Raw genomic sequence first — 22297 nt, 5'->3', positions numbered from 1 at the left:
GAACACTACTGGACAACGGAGACACAGTCGCCCTCATCCTCCTTGACCTCTCCGCAGCCTTCGACACAGTCTGCCACAGCACCCTTCTACAACGCCTCAATGACATCGGAATCCAAGGAAAAGCACTGGATTGGATCACCTCATTCCTTGCCGGAAGAACACAGAGAGTCCGCCTCCCACCGTTCAAGTCAGAGGCCACCGAAGTCATCTGTGGCGTACCACAAGGATCTTCACTCAGCCCCACCCTCTTCAACGTATACATGAGCCCCCTCGCGGCCATCGCACGCCAACACAACCTCAACATCATCTCCTACGCTGATGACACTCAACTAATCCTCTCCCTCACCAAAGACCCAACTCTGCCAAAACCAACCTACATAAAGGAATGAAAGAAGTAGCCGAATGGATGAAGCTCAGCCGTCTCAAACTGAACTCAGACAAAACAGAAGTCCTCATCTTAGGTAATTCTCCCTCCGCCTGGGACGACTCTTGGTGGCCAGCTGCCCTAGGAAAAGCACCCATCCCAACTGACCACGCACGGAACCTGGGCGTCATCCTGGACTCCTCACTTTCAATGACCAGACAAGTCAACGCAGTTTCATCATCTTGCTTCAACATCCTCCGCATGCTCAAAAAAACATTTCGCTGGATCCCCACCGAAACCAGAAAGACGGTCACTCACGCACTGGTTACAAGCCGCCTGGACTACGGAAACACCCTATACGCCGGTACCACCGCGAAACTTCAGAAAAAACTCCAACGCATCCAAAATGCATCAGCCAGACTCATACTAGACATACCGCGTAAAGACCACATTTCCGGTCACCTAAAAGACCTCCACTGGCTCCCTATCAATAAGAGGATAACGTTCCGCCTCCTCACCCACGCACACAAAGCACTTTACAAACTTGGACCAGAATGCCTCAACACGCGTCTATCCTTCTACTCCCCATCCCGCCAGCTACGTTCTTCCAACCAAGCCCTCGCTGATATTCCTCGCATCAACAAATCCACCATGGGGGGAAGATCCTTCTCCTACCTAGCAGCTAAAACATGGAACTCCCTCCCCACTCACCTCCGCCTCACTCAAAACCACCTATCCTTCAGAAAACAGCTTAAAACTTGGATTTTCGACAAATAATTCCCCCACCCTTCCCCAAGCCCCTTGAGACCCTCTGGGTATGTAGTGCGCTATATAAATTCTCTGACTTGACTTGACTACAACACTTTACTGTATACCAATGCACTCTACACCACTCCTCTCTACTCTGAAACAATCTACTCTGCCACTGCAGTCTATGCCACTCTATTGCACTCTGCGCCATTCCACACCATGCCCCTGCACTCTACACCAATTTGCTCAAAATCAATACACTCAATGCCACTGCACTCTACGTCATTCTGTTCTACACCATTGCACTCAATGTTTTTTCACTCTGTGCCACTGTACGAAACTGCACTCTACACCTCTACACTCTACTCTACACCACTGACCTCTAAAACGCTCTACTCTCCAGCACTGCACTCTATGCCAGTGAACTCTGTGACACTGCACCACTGTATGCCACTCTTCTGCACTCTACGTCACTCTAAACTACTGTGCACCACTGCACTCTATGCCACTTCACTCTATGCCTATCTAATCTACTCAGCACCACTCTACTCTATGCCAGTGTACTCTACCCCAATCTACTGTGCACCACTGCACTCTACTCCACGCCACTCTACAACACTGCACTCTATGCCAATACACTCTACGCCACTACTATATACCACTCCACTCTCCCCTGCACCACTTTGCTCTACTCTGAAACAATCTGCTCTACGCCACTGCACTTTACACAACTTTACTATGCGCAACTCCGCTCTATGCCAATGCAATCAACACTGCGTCACTCTACTGGATGCCACTGTGCTCTACGCTACTACTCTATGCCACTACACTTCACTCTGAAACAATCTACTCTTCGCCACTGCACTTTACACAATTCTACTCTGCGCCACTCCGCTCTATGCCAATGCAATCAACACGGCATCACTCTACTGGATGCCACTGGGCTCTATGCCACTACACTCTACGCTGCACCACTACACTTCACTCTGAAACAATGTACTCTACGCCACTCTGCACTCTATGCCACTCTGTGCCACTCCACGGCACTGAACTCTACACCACTGCAATCTATGCTGTGCCACTGTAGTCTAAACCACTGCACTTTAAGCCAAGTCACTCAACAGCACTTTCCTCAACAAATGTACCCTACTCTACTGTACCTATGTCAACTACTTTGCACCACTGCACTTTACGCTACTATACTCTACAACATTCTACTCTATGCCCCTGTACGCTTCGTCACTCAACACCATTGCACTCTACACCACTCTAGTCTGCTCTGCAATAATGTACTCTACGCCCCTGCTCTCTGCACCACTCTACTCTGCCTCACTCTACGACACTGCACTCTGCATGACTACACTTTATCGAACTGCACCACTCTACTCTATTCCAATGCAACCTAAACCAATCTAATCTGCATATATTCACTGTTATGCCACTGCACTCTACCCTGTACCACTTTAACTCTAGACCACTTCACCCTATGTCACTCTACTCTGCAACACCGCTCTCTCCATCACTGAACTCTACACCACTGTACTGTATGCCAAACCACTCTAACCCACTCTAATCTACTCTGTAGCACAGCACTCTACGCCACTCTACTCCATACCACTGTACTCTACGCCACTGCTACACCACTCAATTTTATACTGGTTCAAACGCTTGTGATCAGCAGGTTAGATTACTGCAACGGGCTTCTTTTCTCTGCCAAAGAGGAACAACTTGGCAGACTACAGATAGCCCAGAACACGGCAGCTAGACTGGTCCTTAACGTCCCAGCCAGATCCCCCTCTCGCCCTCTTTTGAACAAACTCCACTGGCTGCCCATTCGCCAGCGGGTCAAGATCAAAATTTGTTAAGTAATCCATAAATGCCTGTTTGGTACTGGTCCAAAATACTTGACTGAAAAATTTAAACCCTACGAGCCAGGTCGCTCTTTGCGCTCTAGGAACCAATTGTTGCTTCAAGTACCGCGGATTAAAAGGGAAAGGCAGGGTGGTCGAGCACTCTCTTATTGGGGTCCCACTCTCTGAAACACCTTACCCCTCACCCTGAGACAAAACTCCAACCTAGGAGCCTTCAGGAAATCCCTAAAGACACACTTGTTCCTGACAATCTAAACCCTGCATCTTTCTTGTTTGTTTATTGGTCTATGGCTTTTGGTTTATGGTAAGAACATAAGCGCGGAGATACCCCTACGGGGGTCGAATTCCTGCGCTAAACAAGCAAATAAATAAATAAATTGCTGCACTCTATGTCACTACAATCTACGCAAATACTCTCTATACCACTTTACTCAAAACCAATACACTCAGTGCCACTGCACTCTAGACCAGTCTACTCTGCACCACTGCACTCTACACCAACTCTACGACACTGCACTTTATGCCACTCTACATAATTACACTCGTCACTTTACTCTGCACCACGCTATGACACTGCACTCTACACCGTGGCACTCTATGACACTCCACTCTGCACTCTCTGCCACTGAACTCTATGCCACTCTATGTGCCACTGAACTTTACTCTGCACCACTCTACTGCACTCTATGCCAATACTCCCAAAGCCAGTCTTATCTACTGTGCATAACTGCACTCTACACCACTCTAGTCTAGGCCACTCCACTCTGCAACAAAGCATCCTACGACACTACCCTATACCAGTAGCGGCTGGCACGGATGGGGATGGCAGGGTTGGGGAAGGGAGGAGGAAGAGGAATGTAAAAAAATAAATAAAACACTTACTTTATCGCAGCATCCCACATCTCTGCTCCACCTCTCCTCCGTCGGACCGGAACAGCAACCAGGAAGCACGCCCAGGCTCCCCTGACCAATCACAATAATACAGCTCTGTGATTGGTCTGGCCATACGGTTCGCCATTCAGGCGGAGATTGGGGGCCTGGGTATGTTCTCCACACAGGTTGTAATACAGCTTGCGTGGTGAACATGCAAAGTGGGAAAACCATTCCTCCCGTGGCCCGCTCTGAAATCAGAGCGGGCCCGCCCACCCGCTGTAAAGCACCTGGAAACAATAAAATGATAGTAAGTTATCAGCATTATATTTTTCCTTTCGTCACACTGCTTAAAAGCAGTGAGGCAAAAAACACACAGATGATGGACGGAATGCAGAGCAAATCAAACATTCACCCCCAGTCAAAAGAACTGAGTTAATCCATTGTTCTTTTGCTCACAATGCCACCCCAGTTTAGACCCAGCCATATGCAAATCAGTCTTGACCCTGTGCTTCATGGGAACAGCCCAGTCCGAACTGCCAAGCCAGGTCCTCCTTGGACAAGAAACAAGCATCCTGGGACCAGTTTCGGGGCATTACCCCTCATAAGCCAGGATAGCTTGAATCCAGTGGCACAGTAAGCCTGGGACCCAAGTCTGTGGGGCAGCGCTCCTCTGCCTTAGCGGAGGAGCAGCCACTGCTCTACACCACTCCAATATACACCACTTCACTCTACTCTGAAACAATCTACTCCATGCCCTTGCACTCTATGTCATTCTACTCTACTCTGCCCTCTCCACTCTACGCCACTGCAACCAATGCGGTTCCACTCTACTCTACTCCACCTACTCTATGCCACTGCGCTCTACTCTGCACCACTATACTCAACCCTGCACCACTACACTCTGAAACAATCTACTCTAGGCCACTCTACTTCAGTCTACACCACTGCAGTCTACGCTATGCCACTGTACTCTATACCACTGCACTCTATGCCAACGTACTTTACACCACTTTAGTCAAAACCAATGGACCTTATGCCACTGCACTTGTGCAACTACTTTGCACCTCTGCACTCTATGCCCCTCTGCTCTATGTCAATGCACTCTACACCACTCCACTCCACTCTATGCCAGTCCATTCTTAATATACTTTGCACCACTGCCCTCTACTGTATACCATTGAACGCTACGCCACTTCACTGTACTCAGAAACAATCTACTCTGTGCCAATCCACTTTATGCCACTCCACACTACGTCACTCAAATTTCTCACTACACTCTACACCCCTTCACTTAAAACCAATACAGTCTACGTCACTGCACTTTACTTTATGTCAATCTTCACTGCATGCCACTATACTCTACGTCACTGCACTCTGCACCACTGCACCCTATGACACTCTACTTTTCAGACTTGCACTCTCTGCCACTGAACTCTATGCCACTTTACTCTATGACATTGCCCTCTACCCTGCACCACTCTATGCCCATGCATTCCACGCCACTCTGATCTACATTGCACTCTATGCCACTGACTCGACACAACTCAAGTCCAGGCCACTCAACACCACTCTGAAACTCCGCACTTTAAACCAGAGCACTCTACCCACTAGTCCATACCACTCCACCCACTAGTCCATACCACTCCACTCTACCCTGCACCACCCCATGCTACCCTGCACCACTTCACTCTCCTCTAAAGCAATCTACTCCATGCCACTCCACTCTATCACTTCACTCTGAGCCGCTCCTCTCTATGCCACTGCAATCAATGCTGTTCCACTCTACTCTACTCCATGCTGCTGCGCTCTACTCTGCACCACTATACTCTACCCTGCACCCTACTCTACCCTGCACCACTATACTTTACACTGCACTACTCCACTCTACAACAACCTACTCTATACCACTGCACTTTATGCCACTGTACTGTACGCAATTCTACTCCACTCTATGCTATGCCACAGTACTCTAAACCACTGCAATCTATGGTAATTCACTCTACACAAAACAAATGCACCCTACGCTACTGACCCTATGCCAGCTCCTTTCCAGCACTGCACTTTACGCCACCATACTCTACAACATTCTGTTCTATGACACTGCACGCTGTGTCACTCTACACCATGGCACTCTATTCCACTCTGCACAACTGTATTGGCTCTTCCAGAGAGGACGAAAGTTGCTGTTGTCATTTGCATTATACATTTGTGTTAGTTTGTCATTTCCTCTTAACTCACTTCAGAAGAAAAAAACTGCTACAGATAAATATTTTAGGTGAAAACCTTTAGATAGAAAATATCGTGTTTGTCTGGGTGCGCTTTGCAATCGATACTTCAATAAAATATAATGTAGGTGGTAACATTGGAATTATGTGGTATGGTGAATAAATAGTTGAGAGTTGTATCGAATATATTGAAAGTAATTTGGATAAGGATAGGTAGTTTGCTTATGAATTGGTGAATGAATACTGCATAGATTAGTAGAAATAGTGTTTGTGAAAGGATTTTTTAAATAAAAGCAATCATCATTGACCTATAAATACACTGATAACACACACTAGAAATATTTAAATCTCCTACTGCCCCTAAGCAAACTGTTCGCTATTCAGTAACCTGGGATCTGCTCTTAGCTCTTAGCCATCACAAGTACATTCCCGAAAGCCCTGTACCAGGCCAGCCACATTGCATACATTTTTAAAGTGTGATGATGATCCAATGTCAGTTAAAGTATGGTTCTGGATTGACGTAGGAAGGCGTCAATTTTGGGTGGGATTCAAAGGCAGGGGTCATGATCAAAGGGATATATAAGTAACCTTTTAGACCAGAAACAAATATAACCCACTAATTTGACTACATGGAAAGGTGTCCTCCAAATTGTTTACAATGTCCTAGTAACTTCACAATTATGCTATACAAATACAGATATCATAGGACAATCCTACCATCTCTACTCAAACAGGTTTTCAAATTGTTTTCCTACAAAAATCTGATACCATTTATATGCTAAGACTGAGGCTTCAATATGAGAAGTCGTGGCTTCCTCACTTACTTTTGTAGAAGTGGACCTGTGGCTAAAGTTTTATACCTCCGTTTCATGTATGTTTAATGGAAAAATCTGGTTGCATTTCCACGTTGACACATTTAATTTTAAATCTCTACAGAAAATCATCCTCTCTCACCTCCGTTGAATTAGGTGGTAGTCCTGGTAACAGAATCAATACTCAGTCTTTCTGCACATTGCCAATCGTCCTCTCTCACCTCCGTTGAATTAGGTGGTGGTCTTGGTAATGTAATCAATACTCAGTCTTTCTGCACATTACCAACTCCGTTTCGGAAAAGCAGGCTTTCCAGATCTGTTGCCTTGTGCAGCCTGAAGTGTCTCCACTGGGACTATGCGTTATAGTCGGGCAGTGCTCAAGGGGCCTCATCAGAGGTCAGAGCACCAGGGTGCCAGTGTCGTAACCTCTCTTCCTGCTGGCACGTCCAGAAAATACAGCTTCTGCCCATTGCAGCGCTGGCTGAGGCTGAGGCCTGCGCCCCATATGTAATCGTCCTGCCGGTGGTGGGCCACAGAGAGGAAGGAAAGATCCAAAAACGCTGGTGCTGATAGATAAGAAGTGATCTCCCTTTACAGAGGTCGAATGTAATGTAACAGGTGTCCTGGTAATCCTTTTCTCGTGTAAACGCTGATGAGGCAGAACCTTAGCTCAGACTCCTTTTCAGACCCCCAGGATATAGCGGCTTTTGTAAAAATACCGTGATTTCTACAAAAGTGCCGATTTTGCGGGCACTTTTGTAAAAATCGCGGCATTTTTACAAAAGTGCCGATTTTGCGGCAAACCGCCAAATCGCGAAATCCTGGAGGGTCTGTGTAATCTACATCACTGCTCTTTGCACCACTGTAAGACCCTGCATCTATGACGCTGCAATCTAACACTCTACTCTGAATAACTGCATTCTATGCCACTGCACTCTACTCTGGACCACTCAACTCTATGTAACTCTTCTGCACTCTACACCACTGCACTCTACGCCACTACACTCTACCTTGCACCACTCCACTTCACACTACGCCACTGCAATCTATTGTGCACCGCTCTACTCTGTTACTGCACTCTACACACCTTTGCTAAAAAAACATTGCAACCTTTGCCAATCTACTCTGCACAACTGTATTTCTGCCACTCTACTCTATACTATTACACTTCACTCTACGACACTCCATATCACAATACTCCACTCTATGATGCTCGTCTCCATTAAACTTTGCTTCACTGACACTCTACTCCACTCTAAGCCACTCCACAGCACTTTACTCTGTTCTATGCATACTAGGCAACTCTATGACGCTCTACGCTGCTCCCTTTATGCCACTCCATGTCAAATTACTGTACTCTACTCTATGACACAGTACTCCACCCAACTCTACTCCACTCCATGGAAATCTACTCCGCTGTACACCACTCTACTCTACAACACTCTACTCAGCTGACACAGAGCTGCACTACACGCCACTCAACTATGTATCCTTCCACTCTACGACACTCCACTGCCTCCACAACACTGTACTTTACTCCATGACACTCCACTTCATTCCTCTCCATGCCAGTTAATTCTACTGTACGCCACTCCATGACAGTCCACTTTACGACACTCCAATTTGCGCGACTCTCCTTTACCCTAATAACTTTTAGCCATGCTGAACAGCAGCCACACTGGTGTAAACCATGGCTAAAACATGTTGGCAGAGCCAATAGCTCTTGCATAGAAAAGGCCCATCGAATTTTACCAATGTTTGTCGCTATTTTCTCGGTCTCCTTCAGAGAAATCCATAAACTCGGAGTACATTTAAGATCCCCAGGATGTGTGATTACAGGACGCAAATAGGCGTGGATGCCTTTTGTAGAAAAAAAGACTTAGGAAGGTTTCAACGCAAGGTACCCCTAGCATCCAACAAAGGCCTTGGAGGGGGCCTGGCAGTCAAGAGGTTAAAAGGGGCAATACTGACTGAACTCGAAGAGGAAGGTGTGGGTCTCGGGGTCATCGGAGGCTTCCACTGATGTAAGTGCACAATTGGCTTCCGGCAATAAACGTTTTAAGCCATAATAAACAAATCATCAATGAAAATTCGAACAAAAAGGTTTTTCAATTAAGCCTGCAGACACACAATTCGCATTCGCAATTTAAAGAGTCAAATGCACCAAAGCCGTTCGAAAAGACACAGGCTTTATCCCTCCAGAACACAAGGTAAAACATGTGCTCCCAGCATTTCTGATATTAAAGGCGCGTCCAATGCCCCCACACCATTGTACATTTCAATAAAACAGCATTCTGAAAGCGATGGATATCTCAATTGATTTGGGCAATAACATGCCTATACCACCCAAGAATAAATCCTGGGGTGGTCATTGTCGTAAACATCAAGGAAGCGAAATAAGATTTTTCACCTGAGAATTATTTTATTGATTTCTACTGCACGTATATAATAGGTAGCCTGCCTAGTGTAGACTTCTGATGTTCATCTGGGTTCTTTAAATTCAACAGTCAGGAAAGAGCGAAGAAGGCCCTGCAAGGGCGAATATTTTTTTTTATTACTATCACAGTAATTACCGCAAAACATTTGCTGCTGCTTTGCTGTCACAGTCCATTGGTAGTTCGACACTCCTGCGGCTCGGTTTATGGGGAAGCTAATGTAATTAAACGAGAGGTTTATATTGTCACCACCCACAATGTAATCATTTAATGTGATTTGTTAAAGTCTCTCTTATTGCCTTGAGGGTTTGTTAAGAAACAATTATATCAAAATATAAAACAAACCTCGGATTTTCCTTAATATTATAAATACGAGACTTATTTAACAAGGAAAGAAAATGTGTGTTCTCAAATGCATGTTATTCATTGTGTTTTTGTGTTACCTACCAAACAGGCAATATTTCGACAATGGTAAATAAACACCAAACTTCCCCCGTCCAGTTACATTTGCAACCCCCCCCCATACACACACACACACACACACCCACACACACACACACACACACACACACACACACACACTTTCATTAAAATCATAATCAATCTCACTGTATATAGGAAAACAACGTTATGCTTGTTACAGCATTATTTCTTCACTATAGGCTACATTGAACATGACTAACTATGTTCAGCACCATTTCTTTCCTGGTCTCTTGATAATCACCCAGGCTCATTTCTCAAGGATGTTCCTCCACTCTCGGTCTTTTTATGCAAAGCAATTCCTTAAAGTTTTTCCACAGATATTGCAGGATAATGTTCCATCACTTCTGAAACGCCTTCCCTTTGAGCCCGAGCTGCGTGTGTCATCTTCTCCATACCCAACGGCCCCCAAGTGCCATCCATACAGCTTCCGTCAGCAGTATCACGGACTCCCACATTGGTTGTTTCGATGCTAACAATAAATGGGATACAATTTTGCCCCTCCGGGTAAACAGAGGGTATACTTCCTTGGATGGACTTCTAACCAATATCACCTGTGAGCATTCGGCTATACACGGACTGTGTATTTCTTTGATAGCATTAAGTCATAGTCCCAAAAGGGATGTAGTTTTAGATCATATGCACCAGCGTCGCATCTTCTCCAAATTTACTCCAACACAGGAAACCACCATGGTGCACTATTCGCCCCAGTTTATCAGGGTTTTAGGACCATGAATACACAAATGTATATAGTGTCTCTCGCCGCCCCACTTATATAGCCACACTAGTGGCCCTTATTTGTATAATGTTACACTGCTTGGCTTCCAGGGCTATCCCCAATTCCTTTTCCTGGGCCTTCTGAAAAAGTACCTTTGCGGGGTTCCTAAGGCTACACTAAATGGCCTAAATGCATGACACAATATGCTTCTCATCATCATAGTTTAGGAGATATTTGTCAAAGGGGGTTAATGCTTGTGTTGCACCATCTCTAGTTTGAGGGTGTAGGATCCAGTGTCATATTTGACTGTATCTATAGCGCTACGACTCGAAGAGCCCGAATTCCTATTCCATCTGCTCAAAAAGCCTGATTGCTACAGCACGTAAAACATCCTGTAGTGTTTTGCTTTCCCCTTCAACACAGCTTTAGAAGCACTGTCTATCTCTCCCTGGTATAAACTCCATTTCTTCATAGTGGTTTGAAGGATGTGAGGTCAAGCCCAAATGCACTGCCACTGCATCCCAAACTTTGAAGGTGGAACTTGTTACGGGTCGAATGTACAGCAGTGGATTACGAAAAGAGATTTTATTATAATACTTCTGTACCTAACCAATTAACAATCATTTAGGTTTACCAAATGTAATCATTCACACATGCAAAGAGGAAATTAAACTGTGAAATCTTTACAAGCTTTACAAACTTTGAAAATCAGGACCTTTGTCAGCCAAAAAAAAGAAAAAAGTGTACGCCCCTAAGATATGAGACTACACATTTCACTAGGAGTGTTTTGGCAATAAGATATAAGACTATATACTTCACTAGGAGTGTTTTGGCAATAAGATACAAGACTACATACTTCACTAGGAGTGACTTTGGCCATAAATTTCTGTTTGGGGTGTTATTTTGGAACTTTATTACTTAAACATATCGTTATTTTTGTTTGGTCTCCCTGATCCAGCGCGCATGCGCTGTCAGCGAGACATTTAGTAACTGGCTTTTTGGAAGTGCTTCCAAAGCGGCGACCAGCTTACTCTCACGTGCACAAGCACACACGATCTCTTTCACTTTCGCGCGCGCGTTCACAACTCCCGTTTGCATGAGGCGCCTTATGCCGCCCCACCACTAGATGGTGATACAGGCCATGTTTTCTCCTTATTGATGCTTCGGGACCGCCATCAGCACTCAGAATTTGTCGTCTACGAACGCCTAATTGGTGCACCCATCTTTGCTCTCTTTTCGGCCTCGCACGGTATGTTTATTTTGTGGGCAATAATCACAAACTTGACAGCTGGTGACGTAGTGACAAGTTCTTAACGGCAGCTTACACTTCACAGCTGTGGACGCAGTCGGGGCACGCAACTCCTAGGTGACGTGCAATCCTATTGTCCGCCGAAGTGGGGTTTCTTTCTCTGCCAAGATGTCGATGAGTTGGGCAGCGTGCTGCAAACTAAGTCGGAGAGAGATGAAAAGAGGTAACGGGCGGTACCGGAGAACGAAGACATAAGCTTCTGTACAAAAGCTAAGGGCCAAGATACACTGCCATGTGACTGCAACGGCACAGGAAAGCACTGGTCTCAACATATATATTTTTTAATACTGCTCTCAAGACGCTACTTTTTCAGATTGCTTCGCATTCATTAATTAGTCTGAGGTGTTCTCCGTGTTTGGTTTACAAAGCCACTGGAACCTACACCAATTTAATATATGTATGACCGTGGTGTTCTTTCTTTCCTCTGAGGCTGTACACAATTGATCCGGGGTCCCAGAGACCGCCAAGCGCCTCTGCCATGGAAAAGAGACAGCATGAAGAAAGGAAGTGGACGTATGAGGGGTTAATTCCGTTCACAAAACAACTGCACACAATTTGGCCCATGGCCCTAGGGGTGCCTCAGCCTCTATTGAGTGGATGGGAGACTATTAGCAACTCACAGGCCCAGGTTATTTATTTATTGCTTAAATGGCTTGCGATTGCTGCCTGCATTTAAAGCACCACCTGGGAGCAGGGATGGCAGTGTCATGTTACGTAGTAAATAAAAACGCAAGTTATTTTAAAACTGTTAACATTTTGCTAGCGCCATATAATCTTTACCAACAAATAGCTTGCCATTAACCTCTTGCATCTACATAGTAGAGACAAACCTAAGATATTAATCAAAGGAAGTACGGGCGTTATTTTTAATGATTACGTGATCTTTCAAGGTCACTAATATAATCATACAAGCATTGTTCTTGGTGAGACTGTCTGCAGGGGCGTCCATTCTTTCAGTTCAGAAAATGGCACTATTGTTGTGTCAATAAATGGGCGTTCTCATCTGTCTCAAGATGGGGAAAATGACGTCGACCACTGCAGCTCCAATTGGCAGCATCAGCCTTGAGGCCTGTGGGCTACAGTGCTGGAAAGAGGCTACGGAGCTGCAAAGCTGCAATGCACCTTATCGGAGCCCCTTCCGATGGCTTGGGATGCCATTCAATAGCAGCAGTGCACCTTGACCGGAGGATGTCCCTTACTTAACCACTTCACAGCCCGGCATGAGTGCTCCATTGCATTACTTCAATAAATAAAGGATTCTGGAACATTCTATCCCTTCAAATCAGACAATTCACTACAATATATAGATACTAAATTAGGACCGTTTGTGGCTTGAATCCCCCTTTCACTGGCTTGGAATCATTGATATGCGTCTATTGCCCATAATCTGCCGCCTTCTTTCTGCCTTGGTTGTTCATAAAAATATATGGCGGTAGGTTATGTTATTCTCTGTTTATTTGTTTAGATGTTTTATATAAGTAGGATACTATAGTCTTTATTATATTGGTGTGGAGATTTTTCTTATTATGGGGGCGTTCTGATTTTAAAACATGCATGTAATAAGAAACCACATCCCCTGTAGCATGTAATAACCTATTACAAAGCACCAGAGAAGTAGCTTTATATCGTGCTGCCGTCAGACTACCTCCTCCTTAACCCTTTGCGACCTCAGCAATGGGAGGAGAGAGCCCGGGCAATGCATTCATGACCTATGTTTCGTGAGGACTCAGGTGCTGCACCACAGGTTTCACACCAGGCATACACAAGAGTACCCGTGGCACCCCAATCCAAGGCCCCACTGTGGGGCAGCAAAACGAGTCTGTTTGGTTGGAGCTGTTGGCAGGATTATTCCTTATTTTGGCTGCTGCACGTTTCCAGCCAATCGCTTCAGTCCGATGCAAAAGTCAGGAGTTTGCCCTGCATATGAAGCTGCTTCCTATAATTGCAAAGTAATCTCCGTCACAGCAAATCAGAGGAGGGCTGCATTTACAGTTCTGAATCAGCCTTTTATTAAGCAAAGGGCAAACATTGTATCTGTTATATTTAAGGAGCATACTTTATACAATGTTTCTTAGAATAAAGTAGCATTCTTGGAATAGGTGATTTTTGCCAGATGTCTTCGAATTACAAGGACTAGAAGGATGGTGCTCTGTGTTGGTATATTTTTATTATGCAATCAACAGAACTTCACACTTTTATTCCCCATTTTATTTTATCATTATTCCAATTAGAAATATAAAATTATCTTTTTGATTATATGCTAAACAGCTTTAACTTGTCTCGATTTTCTTACACACAATAATTGGTAATATGGCCAGCTTCTTAGGTCGAGCCTAGCACCACCTCTGCACCAGCGCAACACTACCTCCGCATCACTGCACCACCAATGCAGCACCACCTCAGCATTCGCGCATCACCTCAGCACAGAACCAACTAAGCATCCCTCAGCACCACCTGAGTACCAGCTCAGCACCACCTGAGTACCAGAAAAGCATCCCCACATCAACATCATATCATCATCACCACTGTACCTCTTCAGCATCAGCATAGCACCACCTCCTCATCAGTGCACCACCACCAGTGCACAACTACCTCAGCACCAGGGCAGCACCACCCTCTCGGCACCAGCGCAGCACCACCTCAACATCAGCAACTCATGATCTCAGCATCAGCACAGCACCACCTCAGTATCAGTGTACTACAACCAGCACAGCCCCATTTCAGCACCAGTCCAACACCAGCGCAGCCCCTTCGAAGCAGAAATTCAGCACCAAGGCTGCACTTCAGCATCGGCGCAGCACCACCTCAGCATTATCTCAGCATCACTTAGCACCATCTGAGCACTACCTCAGCACCACCTGAAGACCAGTGCAGCAACACCAACTCTGCATGACTCAGCACAACACCATCACTCGGCATCACCTTAGCATCACCTCCGCACCAGCAACATCACCTCAACACCACCTCAGTCTGCCCTTGGAATCTGGCATCTGTTGATTCTTCCCTGGTGTCCGTCTGCTGCTCATGTTTGTAATTCAGGTACTATTTCCTAGCATCCACCCTAATTGTGTTTATGTATCCCCCCATAGAAAAAACTATAAGAAGCAAGTATTAGAACAGACCAGAAGAAGTTGCCAGCACTGCAAGAAAAATACACTAGAAGACAGTGTTTATGTTCTTTTTTAATAGGATCGTTCCGTTGTACATAATGTGTTACATCTAATCTATCTCTTACTTTACCTAAAAATCCCTTTTCTTATGCTTTGTTTATATGGATTTGTGCGCGATCTGAAGTCTTATTTTGACCCCGATTCCCTGGTAGGATGAAAGGAAAGAACTGTTCTCTCACGCAGAGCGCCCTGCCTGCACTGAAGACAGATATATTGTCGGGCACAGTAAGGGTGCCACGCCAGCTTCTGAAGGTTTGTATGCCTTCTACAACAGGATAGGTTTATAATAGCTTCACTTTATCCCCTCACTTTATCCAGTCACGTTAAATGCATTTTTTATTCAACCTATCATCACTGAACTAAAATGAAATTACCTGGCCGTTTCCCTTATGTTACATTTACAGGGTTAGGGTTAATTATTCTGGCGATTTAGTGTCTTAAATAGAGGGAAAAAAACTGTTTACATTTACCCCTTTCACCATCTGTCCACTGATGTCCAGGCAGATCTGTTAATACGCATCGTTCAGTTACTTCCAGTAGCTGAAATGGCAACTGGTTCTTAAGCCACCTGGTGAGGGTGTCTTGGCACGTTATGACATTATGCGATGACGTAACTTGCAAGAACAGCGTGTTCCGGGCATTGGCGGTGGCGTACAGGTGAGTTCTCAACAAGCACAATGAATTTAAATAGCGTTCCCATGCTCAGCTTTCGCTATTCAGAGGGACAACAATCCCTGACGAAGTATGTCTTATGTTTGTGCCTTAACAAGGACGGTTTTAATAGTGCAATGTATGCTAAATTTTTCATTTAGTGTTTGCCTGCATCGGGTTCCTCCTCATTCCGCCCATGGAGCCGGAATTTTCCTTATGCTACGATATGTTAGGTCCTAGGTTGCGTTATCTAAAATTACATTTGTAGTCCTATCTTCTCGCCTGTCTCAAAAATTGATTTGCATCTTCTGGATGGCAGTAGGACACGAAGGTGAATAGATGCTATTGACAAATAGTTTTCACGTAATTTGTGTGACTAAAACGGGTGTCGTTTTATCTTTTATCACTAGGAACTACCTGTTTCTCTTTAGGAAGCTGGTGCAAGTATGTGTGTGTGTCAGTGTTATCTTTGTATGGTTGTTCCCGTCCCTAGAGGATAGATGCACCTTAGGAAGGGTTTTTCTATCCGGGATCACATATGTCCTGAAGGAGAAAACATGTTGATGGATGGCGGCATGATTAAGCTTCCACTACATTCTACTGTATATTTAAAATCTTACTAGGGACACCCCGATTAAACTAAATGAAGGTGTTCCTGTAGAACGTAGATACAGTTAGATATCTACACATGTCTAATATGAGAGATATCACTCAATAGGTTAAGCCCACTATGACGAATAAGCAGCCCTGAGTGTGAACAGGTACCAATGATGAAGCATGCCAGAAAATGTGAGAGAATGTTCTAAGTCCAAATTATAATATTAGGGCTTTTCACACAAACAAGCCTAGTTGATTCGCTGTACTCTATGTTTTAGACAGGGCTTTCTTGCCTTTCACTGAGTGCCCAAAGAACCCTAAACACAAATAATGGAGCCTGGTAGCAATATAATCCAGGGAGTCAGGTTAAGCAGACTTAAAATAGGTGAAGCCTAGAACTGGATCTGATCCGAGCTTGTACAGAAATAACAACATTCCTGCACCTTTGTTGACACTAGCAAAGTGTTATGGTGTGGACTTGACCATAAAGCAACTGGCGCACAAAAACATCCTGAGCGTGAAGCTGCAGCATATCTGGTACTGAATTTGAAGGATTTAAACTTTCAAGCTGGCTCTACCAACCATCCACAATCCTATGCTCCCATTTTCAAGATAGAGAGATCTTCTTGGAGGACCTGAAAATAAGCCACAGAGAATAAGATTCTCTGGGTACAGTTACAATGCAAAGAACCTAAACACATGCTCTCATCCCAGTTAAGTGGCTGAGAAAATGTTATGTCAATTGAATTCATAGACTTAAATCGCCAAAATTCGATAACTTATGGCAAAACAAAGCACAAAGTAAATAGGCACAATTGTTGATAATAATCTAGAGGCATTTTCAAGGCTGTGGTATTGGCTAATGCTCTTTGATCTATATCCCTGAAAAAGCTGGGGGGGGGGCACACAACCTCTCTCTCCCTCACTCCATTTATTTCTCCCCCAAACATGCTACGTGCTACTGGGTCAGTCCAGACAACAGAAGATTGCACATTGTATCTTAGTACTCACACTAGGGCTGTCCATGTAAGCATTACTTGGTTTTTGAACAGGGATCCTACCGACCTGAACTTAACCAGAGAAACAAATGTATCCAGACACTGCAGGTACACAGCCTGAATCCCACTTTTGTGGAATTTCAGAATATTCAGTTTCTCTATGGGTGATCTCCTTTGACGTCACATATCTGTCTGGCACACGTAAGAGATCCGAACCTTTATCGGTATTTACTGAAGGTAAAGATGGTGCCAATATAGCACTTTTCCTGACAAACAATCCAGAGTAGTGAGTATGAACATTAGATCTTTACTGGATCCATATGCTAGCACAAAAAGGAGGAAATACACATAGGAAAAGTGATTACAAGGTATTTTTTAATGGGGAAATATGTATTTTACACTGCACAGAACATTATGAGGCAAAACCATTATACAAACACCACATCTAATAAAATCCATTAATACAAATCTAATCCTATAACTCATAGAAAAACTAGGTCAACTTTTTCTCCATTGTGTACTTGTTACTCTATTTTTCTTCAAACGTTTCTGCATTTTCACACCATGCCTAGGGTTCACAGACTAGACTAATGTTTGTCATCTCCCAAAGCTTTAATACTTTGGGTCTAACTTATAAAGAAATGTTTTTTAGGTCAGTGCTGTATTTGTTTTACCTTTGCCAAGCCTTTTCTAGTAACAACATCTTCATCAGAAATAGTTCTTTTATTGCATATAATTCAATTAGAATTCTGAATTCTGTCAAACACCAGACGTTGCTGCCAATTTACCACTGTTAACTTCTGTATCACTCAAAATGTATTTTAAGGGGAAGAAACACTCAGTTCACAATGTCTGCATGGTATCTTCCACATCAACACTTATCTTTGTCTTTAAAGCCATCGAGGTTTGATTATGCATACTAGATGAGCTTTAAGTGTAGTCAGTTCTGATGTGTGCACTACTGAATACATTATACCTTGCCCGCTGCATATGGAGCAGACAGAGATGAGGTCAGGCTAACAGAATAGGCCCTACATTATGAGTTGCATAATGGCAGGGTATCAACTCTGCACCTGTCTGTAACTACCTGTACTGTGCAGTAATACCCTTCTAGTGACGTGCAATTATGAGTTAAACCCATGGAATGAGGAAACACTGTGAAAACCCAAATTACTAGGCATAAACCTGCATGGAATTCCCGATTTTGTGGCGTCTAACGCTCCCACTGACCACCTGTTTTGAGCAGAGGCTTCTGTGATGGGTAGTGGTGGAGGGGAGTTATCAGTGGGGAGCGAGTGGAGGGTTCAAGTCGAAAGGTGGGTGAGGGGTCAGTGAGGAGCGCGGGGAAGGTTAGTGGGGAGATCAGTGGGGAGGGGTAAATGGGAAGGGGATGGGTCAGTGGGGAAGGGATGAGTCAGTGGGGAAGGGGATGAGTCAGTGGGGAAGGGGATGAGTCAGTGGGGAAGGGGATGGGTCAGTGGGGAAGGGTATGGGTCAGTGGGGAAGGGGATGGGTCAGTGGGGAGGAGAGGATGAGACGGGGAGGGGTAAATGGGAAGGGGAGGGGTCAGTGGGGAGGATGGGAAGAGAAGGAGAGGATGGGAAGAGAAGGAGAGGATGGGAAGGGGGTCAGTGGGAAAAGGAGGGGTCAGAGGGGAGGGAAGGTGGAAGGTGAAGAAATGTTTTGGGAAGTGGAAGTATTGCATTGCAAAAAAAAAAGAGATCTGGAGTGATTGGGGGATGATGCCTGGCTGCAGCCAAAGCCTAAAGGGATTTTACAAGTCAGTTTTTCTAGCCAGTATAAATTGTGCCCGGATGTTCCCACACCTGGGAAAACTGGGTGCAAAAACACCGGGACGTTTGTGACAGGGCAGCATGGACTGCCATAGGGTACATACAACTGCCAGACTCTTTACTGAGGGCCTACACCTGTGAAATGAGCAGAGAAGAGTGGCGGGATTCTTGAGTAACATGGGAGGGAATGCGTGACAGAAGTGTGTGAACTAACACAGGGATTTTTACCTGATTTTAACCTGTATGTTCCAGTTTTGTCAATCAGTGTTTAACAACCACAAAGTGCAATATCTGGTAACCTTTTTTCAAGTAAACATTGGTACGTTTGTAAACCAGCATCAGGGATAATGGTAGTGGTGTAACGAAACTTGAGGGGACCCCCTGCAACGTACATGGAGCTACCCTCCACCAGTGTCAGTTAGGAGCTCTTAGGGCAGGGTACAGTACTGAGGGGCCCCTGAAGCCCCTGAAACTCGCGCCCTCCCCTGCACTGCAGGGGGCCTTTGTTATGCCACTGGATAATGGGTGAAATGTCGATTCCTTCCTACAACGGCTACTCAACACACTACATGGGTACGCTGAAGAGAACTATCTATTAGTTAATATTGACAGAACTAAAACTCTGACAATTAATGGAAAAAAACTGTCCAATTTCTGGTGGCTTGGAAAAACCGTAATTGCAAGATGTGACGTTTATAAGTACCTTGGTGTCATGATTGATAAGGGGGGGCAATTCGTTAAACAGCTTAAGACCATCAAGAGGAAAGGAATGACGACTGCGACAACGCTAAGGCAGCTTAAAACAACTGACAGGACCAACATTCGCCCGACTTCTCCGTGTTGCACAAGCAGAAATTCCATTATCAGTTACATATGGCAGCGAGGTACTGAGAGGCAGGGACGCTTCATTGCTGGATACCATCTTGGCAAAAGCATATAGAGTAATCCTAAACCTCCCACCATACACCTCGCCAGCACAGATTCGGCTCGAGTGTGGTCTAACAAAGCAACTCCTCACAAGGCTCGGCTCGTACATCAAGTGCTGGCACAAAATTAAGAACACTGCCAGGAATACATTGAACCACCAGCTCTGGCAGGAACTGCGCAGCACATCCACCTCGCCGGCTAAAGCATACCTGGAGGAATCACTGGCCATCACTGGACTAGCCCACCTATGGGAAATTCCAACAAAGCAATTTGAGCACATTGTAAATAAGGTTATTAAGAAACTTTCTCTCACAGAAGACAAAGTCTCCTTTGCACACAGAAGCCACGCATGGATGACTCTGTGCAGCTACAAATCATTTGGGTCACAGGCATACTTTGAAATGGGGTATTCTATGAAGTCTAAAGAAGCCTTTCTAAAACACAAGTTAGGAATCCTACCAGTCACACCTCATCTTCCACCATGGCTGAGAAAGAACTACGGGAACTTTTGCCGGCTATGCGGAGATGGAAACAAGGACATTGAACGTATAATATGCTCCTGCATTAAGCTAAAAGAGGGAAGGATAGGCCTCTTAAAAACTCATTTTAATGAACGAGGCATACGCACCCGAAGACAAGAGGTACTTGCATGCTTTAACCCAAGGGACCCACAATTAAACGGGAAGCTTGTTAAGTTCCTGCTTCTAGTAGCATCTAAGCAAGGACCAGCTGTACTGTAATCTGCGTATAGACTCCAAAGGCTCTGAGCGAAATGAACTAAGGACAATTTGCACTTTCAAATTACTCACGCATTTTTTCACATATAAGAATTTTAACAGTGTTCCGATCTAAAAGCCAATCAACCAAATATTTTATCAGAATGCATTTTTGTAATGGTTTTAATTCATCAAAAACAATACATTTTATATACTTGCTTACTTCCTTCCTAATGAGTAAACACAACTGAATCTGCATTAAGGAGCCGCAAGATGTCTGGATTCATATAAGCGGACTTTTACTAAAATTCATAGGTTTACAACCAGTTACCATCAACCCCTCATCAGACTTCCATAATAGTCTGAAAAACTCTGAAAGTTCTCGAACTGAAATGATACAGACATGCTACACCACTCTAACCTCAAAATAATGCAAACTAACAGTTAGGAAAAATACTTAAACTGTGAAAAAAGTATGAAACATTTGATGCCAATGCAATGCAATTTAACAAAATCGGAAGATGGGAAACAATAAATTCACGATGTATCATTTTTACTGTACCTGGCTTTTATTGGAAAATTCTGACTAATATCTCGCATTATCTTTAGGGCATCATATGAAGGGACTGAGAGAATTTTCGAAGCTGCTTGAAAACTTAAATCTGAAAGAAAAAATAAACATTTAAGTTCAGACTTGAAAATCAGCGGTGTTAGAATCTAATCACTTTGAATAAAGACTTCTTCCACATTGCTGTCGAAATGAGAGACTGCTTTGTGCAACCATATGGAAAATAACTGAAGTCAGTGCTCTATCAGAAACAGCAAAATAAATGTTATCTCCTATTCTAATGTAGCCTAGAGCTGTCTGGGGCCAATTTGCTAACTGTGATATTTGAAAACAGCTTGTAACAATGGTTTTAACTACTTGTTGTTATTATGTGTGATTATTGGCTAATTGTGTTATGTCACTATACCTGAAATTGTAAAACAGGTTTAATATTATGTAAATATTCTAATGAAAAAATCCAAATGTATAGTGGGCGGCCTTCTACTGACACATTTGGTTTCCAATCTTTAAGTGAAGTATCATACTCTTCCATCTCATGCACAATGGACAATGATGTTGTGCATAAATATGTATCTACATTGCTGCATTAGTTAGCTCTTTCTAAATAATATAGATTGTATGTCCAACCCTTCGAAACAAAGTACATCAATGTTATTGGCAATTCTTTCAGAGACCGTTTCGGATCTAGAAGAGATATTTGTAATTAGGAGAAGCTCAAATGAGGCAGCCGTAACTTTTGCAGAGTGGCTGAACTGATTAGATCCTTTTAAGTTCACCACCACTATGAATAACAAGCATTGGCATAGCCAATAGGTCTCACCTTTGGGAACTTATAAGTGTTTAGTCAGAGATATTGACTTTACCTATGTCTTTAAGCTGTGCTGTACAGAAGTCTGCAGCATGCTGAAAAGTTATAATAAAGATGTGTCAGAAGCATTTTTGTTACCTTAGGTATGACCAAAAAAGCATTATGTACAACTGAACAACCATATTAAAAAAGTATTAAAAATAATGTCTTGAGGTTTTTTTTGTCCTTTCAA

General features: G+C 44.1%; 1 protein-coding gene across 2 annotated transcripts in view; it reads right to left on the bottom strand.

Moving 5' to 3' along the window:
- The window catches only part of UGGT2 (UDP-glucose glycoprotein glucosyltransferase 2), a 1586510-nt gene that overhangs the window by 1165037 nt on the left and 399176 nt on the right, over nucleotides 1-22297 (bottom strand). For both annotated transcript variants that reach the window (XM_078657956.1, XM_078657957.1), the window contains exon 9: nucleotides 21252-21351. In XM_078657956.1, coding sequence (XP_078514082.1) covers nucleotides 21252-21351 — 100 coding nt within the window. The remainder of the gene's footprint in view (nucleotides 1-21251; nucleotides 21352-22297) is intronic.

The sequence above is a fragment of the Lissotriton helveticus genome, chromosome 8, assembly GCF_964261635.1.
Source record: "Lissotriton helveticus chromosome 8, aLisHel1.1, whole genome shotgun sequence".
NCBI classification, from domain to species: Eukaryota; Metazoa; Chordata; class Amphibia; order Caudata; family Salamandridae; genus Lissotriton; species Lissotriton helveticus.
This window is presented reverse-complemented; position numbering and strand designations above follow the sequence as displayed.